The following is a 10,000-nucleotide window of genomic DNA, read 5'->3' on the forward strand; positions in this document are numbered from 1 at the left end:
AGAACTGCTTAGAGTTCTCATGACAATTACGCACTGGATACGGAAGAGCCTCGCTGTGCGCAATGATCATGTGTGACCTCTACTGGTGAACTTAGAGCAATGAACACTTGAGCAACCTCTGTCGCGGCGTACAGTCAATGGTTCATGATTCCAAACAATACATCGCTGTACTTACACAGCCATTAATATAATAATATAATTGAAACAGGACGATGTGTCTAGCAGCAATTTTGAAGAGATTCACTTTTATCTCTCCCTACTAAAATGTTTTAATAGAATGTAGCTGGAAATCTTAGAGGATGTCGGTCATTGAATCAAAATAACAGCATCATTTTATTCCAAAGCTTAACAAACAATTAATTAAGCTCTCAACAATACTGAGAGGTTTTTAAAGAAGAAGTTCCTGCCACACAGCAGCAAATCTTTTAGTTCATACTTACAACTTAAAAATTATTACACGGGACTTGTTGCGGCCCCTTTCTTCGTTTTTTGTTGTTTTTTCAATTATGTTTTTTTTCTATTATAAATTCGTAAAGATAGAGAAGGTTGCGCTTGTTACTGAATAACATATGGACACATTTCTTTACAGCCCATTGGTTATCTGAAACTACTTCAATGATTTTGTCTTTTCATACTAGGGTGCTGGGGTTGTTTTTGTGGTTAATTAAGGCATATTATAAGAAAAGTCACTTTTGTGCGAATAGGCTGCGTTGGAAATGTTAAAAAAGATCTTTCAGCCTATATTCATTTATTTATATTTTATAACCATTGCAAACAATCTCCAATCTATTGACTACGCAGGATCGTGGTGCAGTGACACTGACAATGGTGTTGGAACTTTGCTGTGTTGGATGGATAACACAGCAAATGAGTACTGAACGGACTGATTTGTGAAGTAAGATGCGCAATCTCGACATTTACACATCTCACTCGCTGGCCAGTCAGCATCTTTTTACTGAAAGTAAGCCACTTCTAAAGTAACATCTTCTCGAGGATTTTCCCTTGACACCACACCACACCTGCGTATCAACATCAGTATTATCCTCTGCACTCAAAAACGCAAATCAAACTTTTCAAATAACAACAATATTCGTTTCACGCAATGCCAACATCTACAACTGCTGATCAACGTTTTCACAAAAGATGCCCTCTCAGTCCAGACAAGAGATGTTGCTAAATTGTGCTGCAACGCACACACCTGACCAAACCCCCTTCCAAATCTTCAACCAAAACATTCCCCAGCCACCCACTTTCCATCCAAACCGTTACTTTAGAATGTCTCGCACTCAGAAGGGAATTTCTTACCACTTGATCTCCGGACAATATTTTCCAAGAAAGTGTTCTGAGGCGCCACCAGCCCTCTCTTTCCCCCGTGCATTCTGCAGTTGGGAGGCGTCGGTCAGGGTCACACGCTTTGCGGAGGATGGTCGCAGAAGTGAAAAAGTCAGGATGGGTAGCTGTCGGTGGGATGGAGAAGCTCATGGTAACGCTGCGCCTTGCCTGGCTAGTCGGGGGACTCTGTACCACTGAGCACTGCCGGAGCTGCGAGCTGCGGGCTCCCCTGTGCGAATGCGCCTGCGCACTGGAACTGGCGCGGTCGAGCCCTGAAAAACTGACTGGCGTAGAAATCTCCGACGTGGTTGAGTTGCGGTCCATGGAGATAGATGCGCGCAACAGATGGAATGTGCCTTTTAACGTTGCGTCAAGTAGCAGGCATAAACCAATGATGAAGTTACAAACCTCGCACCTGTCACTTACATAACCATGTCTTATGTTAATAATTATTTATGATTTCATGACAAAAATGTATTCTTTTTATCAAATGTGCCAATGCATTTTAAATGTTTTTCCACTTTTCATCATGTTTGGTTCATGCTAGATGAGAATATAAATTAAATATGATAAAGGTTATAATATAGATATGATAAAGGTTATAAGACTGGGATACTGATAAGATAAATAAAACAACAAATGAACAATGGGAGTACAAACTATATCCAGGTTTCGTCATCACTCGGGCTCCATTGCGCACTCGCAAGGAGGATATCTACCACCATTGTTTATGTAGAGATAGTTTAGTGTGGGCTAATGGGGGGGAGAGAGGGGGACGGGACATAATCCACACTCGACTTTACTTTTATTGAACATTTAATCTATATGACTCAAAGAGGGCTCTTTTGTCGTGTTGGGGTTTTTAGGCATGATCATAAAAATGTTTGCCCGTTTTTTACTGCTCTTTGTGTGTGTGTGTGTGGGGGGGGGGGGGTTCTACGCCAAGTTAATAGTCTCGAATAGAACCTATTCGAAATAATGGGGGAAGGGGTGGGTTAAAGAACCCTTTCATCGAGTGTTCATGGAACATATCTTATATTCTTGTGGCATACTATCTTACTAGGCTACATCAACTAATGTTGAACATTTTAAAAACCTACTTCTCAAAAGTGGCTGGGAGCTAGAGAGAGGGAGGGGGAGAGAGAGGGAGGGAGAGAGAGAGAGAAAGAGAGAGCGACAGAGCTCCAGCGAGAGAGAGAGAGGACTCAACACGTGTCGGTATGAGTGTGTAATTTCAGCAGCTGTAAAAGCACTCCGCAGATATGGACAAAGACTGACACAATAAATGACTCCAACAGGCTTTACGACTGTGCTCCATGGATTTATTAGACAGTAACGTTAGCTAATCGTAGCCCCTGTCCGAAGCACCACTTTTAAACGGGGATATACACTTCCAGTGTCGTCATTCAATTTCTATTGGTTTGGAAAGCGGTGCTGGGGAGCATGGATTATTTTACCCCTCCTCTCCCTCTCCAATCCCTCCCTCCCCTACGGTGCTGCTAAAGTTCCCTTGTTGAGTGTAAGGACAGAGCCCCTATTGTTCCCAACCCACTCCTACCTAATATGGAATTCGCAAGGAAACCCATGATTTCCTGACAGAGACACAGCGAACCCGCGAGGAGAAGGACCTGAAAGCGCGAATCTGAAAGATTTTGAGAAGAGAGGCAAAAAACCGCTCAAAAATGTTCGCGTGGTCGGAGTTGGGATCTGTATCGCGACCGGATGGTGTCTGCGCGGCTGACCAACTGATTTCGTGAATTCGCCGCCTCCTGCCCCGTGAAGTCGCGGTAGCGCTACGGAGGTGTGGGCCACAACTTGAGTCCTCTCATTCTACAAGGGTGTGGCATAAACACAGCGACCTGTTATCACGGTGCTCGTGTAACAATAGGGGACCCTTAAAAGCAAAAAGGCAAAGTTTTTTATGCTCTGTTTGCGCAAGGGATTCTGCGCAGTGTGTCTACTGAATAGGCAACTTGCTGTGAAAGCAGACAGTGTGTGGATTCTACGTCTGCCATGCCTGCCCGCCGGACTAAGCAAAATGCCACTGCCCTGAGTGAAGATGGAAGTAATAATGACAGTATAGGGCACACTGTGAAAAAGATGTTAAAGTGCGTGGTGGTCGGCGACGGTGCCGTGGGGAAAACCTGTTTGCTGATGAGCTACGCTAACGATGCTTTCCCCGAGGAATATGTGCCAACCGTATTCGATCATTACGCAGGTAAGAGGACATGGTTTTGATTGGCATCCGCTAGAGCGCGATCCAGGATAGGGATTTTAAACAGCGGAGAGCCCGCTGCCACCGGCACGTAATCGAGAGTCGGGGGCAAGGCTAGGACCCAAGAATAGACGGCTGAAAGAGGAGATGTGCAACTGCCAGACCGAGGACTACGGCCTGGTAAACACTAGACAGATGTGGCGTGTCCTTGCCTTGCAGCGTGGTCCTTATTTTTTTAGGATGAATGACATATTCAAATATTTAAGCGAGGCTCGTCTCATCATGGCACAAGTTTCAGTGCAGCAGATACACAACCTGTTGATCTGCCTGACAAATGACATGATTCCATTGTCTTATACATATAAAGTGTTTGCAGAAAGAAAATGTATATTGAAAGACAGTATTGATATGAATTTGCATTGGGTTGAACCCTGCCACAAGAACCTTATGGGGCCAAGCTCTGTGACTCTGTGTCCTGTTTACTGTTGCTACTGAACTGTAGATAACTGCATCTTGTCACAATTGCAGCGAAGTTTGCATTCACCTAAATGTATAAATGCTTCTCATAAGGTTGATTTTTACTGCCCTATCCCCAGGTAGTATATTCAAACAAACATGGATGCGCTCATTGTATACTCATACCAAGGCCAATGCTTCAAAGTTTTTACTAGCCTTAACTCACAATTTCAATATAATTCTAATGTCTTAGTAGAAACAAAGCACTGCGGATCCTTAGCTATAAAGAAGTCGTAACCGCAGCTAAATCACAAAAACTTGTGATTTGTCTCTGATTAACTCGAGTAATTCCTATTCAGTAAAACATAAGCCATACCTTCAGATGGGCATGCAGACACACACACACACACACACACACACTCTCTCACACAAATGCACTCACACATGCATACATGTGCACACGCTCACACACACAAACTCACGCAAACACAAACACACTCTTTCACTCACACATGCACACACACACACACACACACACCAAAGAGCACAAAAGCTTTGGTTCTGTGAAGGGGGAAAGCCCCTCGGTCAGCATCACATGAATGGTCTGAATCTGTGAAGGGTCAGTTTGTAATTACATAGTTGAGCTGAGGTTAACTCCAGAATCCCCCCTCCTCAAGGCTGAGTCTGAATGAGCGATCACTAACAAGCCACGAAATATGAGAAGAAGCACTTCACCAGAAAGACGACACTCAGTGCAGTGCTCATGACAAAAAGGAAACTTCTAGAATAACAGGGACTGTCTGATTACGCCACCCCTACAAACAGGTGTGCAAGTTCTGCAGTAAATGACCCAGAGGGGAATTGATTAGTCTCGCTGATACATGAGTATTAGGTTACCATGGTTACCATGGTTTAATCAGCTTTTATGGACTGAAAGTTAAATAGGACATTGAGGACCTCTATGTCAAGATTGACTTGCAATGATGTAGTCAAGTCAAGTCAACTATGTTTGTAGAGCACATTTAAAAACAGGTGCTGAACCAAAGTGCTTTACAGTCAACGCAAATAGACTGGTAATAGGATGAAGTAATAGTTACAGGAAATAAACAACTTAAAGTTGAGTTGAGTCAACTATGTTTGTAGAGCACATTTAAAAACAACAGGTGTTGTACCAAAGTGCTTTACAGTTAACGTAAATAGACTGATAATAGAATGGAATAATAGTTACAGGAAATAAACTTTTTACACAATGTGTCTAAATGACCAGAAGAGGTTGGCTCTTTATTGTGTATTTTTAATCATGTAATCAACTGTAATCTTATCAAGCAGTGCCAGAGTTGACGTGGAATGCTGTACAGTAATCTTGGAAATAGTGATATCTTTTCCCTGTTGTCTGGCAGCGATCGAGTGGAATATCACCCCTGGAAAGGTTGACATCATTTTTGGATCAGGATTTACATGGTGGAGGATGTGCTCTGGAGAGCTCTCTTGCTCCGTTTCCATTGGTCTAGTCCCTCCTACCCAACAAACCAGAGAAAAAAATCACAGAAAATTTTGTATGCCAACTATTTAGAAAAAATAGGTCATACTTTATTTCAGATTGAATTGAAGGGATTTTTACACATGCTGGACCAACGATTCCCAAATTCCCAACGTATTAAGCCATCATCTCAGCGGCTGGGTTAAAGTAACTCTATGCAACAATATTACACTTTTTGAGGTATGGTTTTAAAGACAACTAGTTTTGGTACCATCCTCAAATTAATTTTGATAGCATATGGTCATGACAGTATAGGACACATAAACACCTGTGTCTTCCCCACTAGCCATCCAAGATATGCCCTATGTAGTTCTGTGTAATGGGCTGGAACCCCCTGCAAAAATGGAAGCTTTCACACGCATGACATTGCCAGCTGCCAAAATACACCAGTTTGTGTGCTGGAAAGCTTCTATCAGTGTCAGCTGGGCTGTTGGTGGTGTTTGCAATGTTTTGGAACAGAACTCTGTATTTCTGCTTTAAAAGAACAAAATCTCTGGCTGTCAACACTTCATTTTTTCCTTCTTGAAGACACTTTTTTTCTGAAACAGCCTTTCATTTGATCTGTAAGTAGATGTAAAATTCTTTGATGACGTCTAATGGCCCTAACAACCCATGAGATCAAATCAGCCCTGTTTACTCAGTGCATGCCAAAGGAGTAAACAGTCCACCCCCCCACCATACACATGCACACAAAACACCCAAAGAATCTCCCATTCCCAACTCAGAAACAGAGTGGTCTCTAGAATTAGTCTTCCCCAAATGTGACCGAAGACAGTGAACTTAGTTCTGAACATAAAACGTAGTTCTTAACTAGAACTAGACCAAAGGATATCACTGGAACGACACTTCATGAGCTTCAAGTTCTAACATGGTGTAGGCAACAGACCACGCGAGTCCGGTATGAAGTGGCCATGTTTTCCCCTTGGTTTACCTCGACTCTTTGGGAGAGAGACACGGATGTGTCGATGATGTGGGATTCTTACAACCCGTCACTTCGGAATAGTTTGATTAATCAGGAGTGAGTCATCTAAGGATGAGGGACTTTAACTGGACAGGAAGCGAGAGAGAGAAAAAGAGAGTGAAATGGAGAGAGGAAAAGAGAGTGAGTGGCCAGAGAGAGGAATGATTCAGGTACTTTAGGGACTGAGACCATCTCACTGGAGGGGAAGTTAGAAAGAGAGAGATGGAGAAAGACAGAGGGAGAGAAAGAGAGAGCTGGAGAGAGACAGAGGGAGAGAAAGAGCCCATAAGGAGAAATGATTGAGGTGGCTCAGGGACTGAGACAGTCTCACTGGACAGGAACAGAGAGAGAGAAAGAGAGAGATGGAGAGAGAGAGAGAGAGAGAAAGACAGAGAGAGCCCAACAGGAAGAGTGATTCAGGTGGTGGGGGGGGGGGGACACAGTGAGTGTATCTGCAGCTGAGCGATGGCAGTTGTTCAGCAGGCTTTTGTTCCCAAGGGGCGCAGTAAGCAGAGCTCTCCAGGAAAAGAGCCCCTCATGGGACGCCCTTCACTTGGTCCCGTTTACGCTGGGCTGGGAAACAGATGTGCCAGTGTCTCCGAGTCAGAATCACACTCAGTCAGAAAGCTGCTCAGTTGGAGACAAGAAACATGAATGCAGATTAGACTCCATCTTCTGCGTAGTTCATGATGGGACAGTGATGTTCCACAGATCAGACTCCATCTTTTGCGTATAGTTCATGATGGGACAGTGATGAACCACAGATTAGACTCCATGTTCTGCGTAGTTCATGGGATAGTGAGGAGTTTGTTGTTTTTGCTTGAAGAAAAAGAGGATTCCTGGATGCAGGTTTGCAAAAGTGTACCACAACCACAGAGCAGCTAGCGCTCAGCAGAGGCAGATGATAGAATCGTCCATCCATAACTTCCATTCATGTATTTCTCTCTCTCTCTCTCTCTCTCCCTCTCTGTGTGCGTGCAGAGTAACGATAGCTGTGAGTAAAAAGGTGTACTTTCGATTTATGGTTCATTGGCCATTCATTGACCTCTACCCCCCCCCCCCCCCCCACACACACACACACACACACACACACTCCACACCAGCTGAACAGAAGCATGCACGCATCATTCCTGAACAGACTAGTTCACTCACTCACTCACTCTTTCTCACTCCTTCACACACACCCTCCCTTTCTCACACAAACACTGGACACACTCTCACAGTGAGAGAAAGCGTGGGAGGGAGGGATGGAAGGAGTGAAGGCAAGGGGCAAGAAGGCAGGAGGGAGGGAGGGAGGGAGGAAGAGAAGCAAGCATTCTTCTTGCCCACACAACAGGGGAGAGAATGAAAAACCCAGCCAGCCTAATCAATTGGGCCCATTCACATCCACACACACACACACACACACACACACACACACACACACACACACACACACACACACACACACACACACTGCTCCTTCCACATGGAGAAGGCCTGGAGTACAGCATCATAATAAAGTGGGAGAATTGTGACACAGTGCCTTTGAGTCCCGGCAGAGTGGCACAGGGTGCTCTTTGTGCCACGCTGAATGGCCTCGACTGTGCCAAGGCCACCAGTATTAGTGTTAAATGAAAAACAGACTGATGGCAATTGCAGTGACTTTTTGTAATGGCGGCCATCTTGAATTTAAAGTGTGGTAAGGAGGACATTGCATTTTAAGATTTGTTTAATGGTGTAAGCCTTTTGGTGGTGGGCATTGAATTCCCCCACATGTTGAGCAGATAAGAGACACCCTTACTAGCAGTTGATTAAATCAGTCGGCTTTGATTGACCCTGTAAACCTGTATTTTGTTCATTACTAAGATAATAGGCACACATGGATGATACTTGAAACACATACTAGCTGTAATTCTTAAGAAGTTAGATATCGTTCTGCCACACTGCATGCTACAGTTCAACCTGCAGTATGATATAACACACCGTTCAGTTGTGAACTACATTCTAGTTTTTCCTGTAATTCACCTAAAGGTGCCGGTGTGAGCTGATGGAACTAAAAAACAATAGTTCACTTTATGGTGAACTTTTTAGTAAGGGTACGACATGGAACAGCTTCAACAGCACAGTGTTCTGTGTTTGTTTAACTTTTTGATAAAAGTCAGGGTTTTGAACGGGTTTCCTCCTTTTCTGCTCGTCGACCACGGAATCAGAACTAGCCCTTGTGAGCAGCAGAAGGGGTGATGTGAGGTGGCAGTTCACTCTTAGTCCATGCTTCGTTACTATTTCATCAGATCGGTTTCCTCTTTCTTCAGAGCATCCCCCCCCCCCCTTAGGAATATGATAGAAGTGTCATCATATTTTGTGAGGCGTGGCGTGCCCCCCTTCCCCCGAAGTCAGTTACAACTAGTGACCTACCCCTAAGCCAAGTGACTAATAAGGATTTCACGTCAATATAAAATAATATTCTATAACAGTTACAGAGTAGTGTAGTGGATTATGTATAATGTAGTCGATTTTTTCAATGTATCTTATGTTGAACCTTCTTGATATGTAGGTCTGATGTAAGCGTTGGATGTGTCTATTGTTTACGTGGTGAAGAACCACTGCATGAACTTTGAGTCGCACGGACCTCCCTTCCGGCCCAGAATGTCATTATGACCTCCTGTGCTCTTGTGGTTCCTCAGTGCGCAACCTCTTCTGTAATTCGCTTGGGCTTGTGTGTGTTTGTGTGTGTGTTTGTGAGTGTGTGGATGCAGGTAAAAAAATTAGTCTCTTGCTGTTGAAGGGGTGGAATGGGTGTTTTGTTCGAGAGAAAGAGGAGGACTGATGAGATCGAAGAGGGGTGGGGGGGGTGGGGAAAAAGGGTGATGGGGAGTTAAGTCGGTCTGTGCTTTCCGTCCACAAATCCCGCCGGATCAGAACTCCCGGGCCAAAACAAACAGATGACATTCCCCGCGCCACAACGCAGCGACCGCTAATGCCTCAGCAATGAGTCATAGTCTTGCATAGCTCCCCCCAGCCCAGTGGAGCAAATCACCCAATCTGCAGCTGATATTGAGCTACTGAGTTGCCTGGGGCTCAGACAAGCATACAGACAAACAAGGAGGTAGAAATCAGGGGCTGATATTAAAATTGTAATTAAATTCCACCCCTCTCTTCCTCCCTCTCTCTCTCCCTCTCTCTATCTCTCTATACCTCCCTCTATCTCTCTCTCCCTCTCCCTCTCTCTCTCCCTCCTCTCTTCCTCCCCATTGGTTTTGGGGGTGGCAGCATAGACATCATATAGGTATATATGATGTCTATGGGTGGCAGTGGGAGATGATTGTAGGTGTAATGTGTGGTGTGGGCCTGGGAGCTTGAGGTGAGATGTTCTGCCAAATGTTTTGTACTGTAGACCCTGGAGGATTGACACCAGGCACTCTGGCTGGTGTAGAGAAGAGTGAAATCTACAGTCATCTTGTCCATGGGACAGCTGGAGTCTGAAGGTTGCCAGTCAAACATTCTGGGAATTAAA

The 10,000-nt window shown here is 44.4% G+C and overlaps 2 protein-coding genes across 2 annotated transcripts in view; one reads left to right on the forward strand and one right to left on the reverse strand.

The window, feature by feature from the left end:
* Positions 1 to 1,378, reverse strand: part of kcnh5a (potassium voltage-gated channel, subfamily H (eag-related), member 5a) — a gene marked incomplete at both ends in the record, with an annotated part of 110,936 nt that extends 109,558 nt beyond the window's left edge. The window contains one exon of the mRNA XM_080860376.1: positions 1,306 to 1,378. Coding sequence (XP_080716502.1) covers positions 1,306 to 1,378 — 73 coding nt within the window. The remainder of the gene's footprint in view (positions 1 to 1,305) is intronic.
* A 1,469-nt stretch (positions 1,379 to 2,847) lies between these two features.
* The window catches only part of rhoj (ras homolog family member J), a 21,105-nt gene continuing 13,952 nt past the window's right edge, over positions 2,848 to 10,000 (forward strand). Inside the window, exon 1 of the mRNA XM_080860784.1 lies at positions 2,848 to 3,550. Coding sequence (XP_080716910.1) covers positions 3,346 to 3,550 — 205 coding nt within the window. The 5' untranslated portion in view covers positions 2,848 to 3,345. The remainder of the gene's footprint in view (positions 3,551 to 10,000) is intronic.

The sequence above is a fragment of the Sprattus sprattus genome (genome assembly GCF_963457725.1).
Source record: "Sprattus sprattus genome assembly, chromosome: 2".
NCBI lineage: Eukaryota > Metazoa > Chordata > Actinopteri > Clupeiformes > Clupeidae > Sprattus > Sprattus sprattus.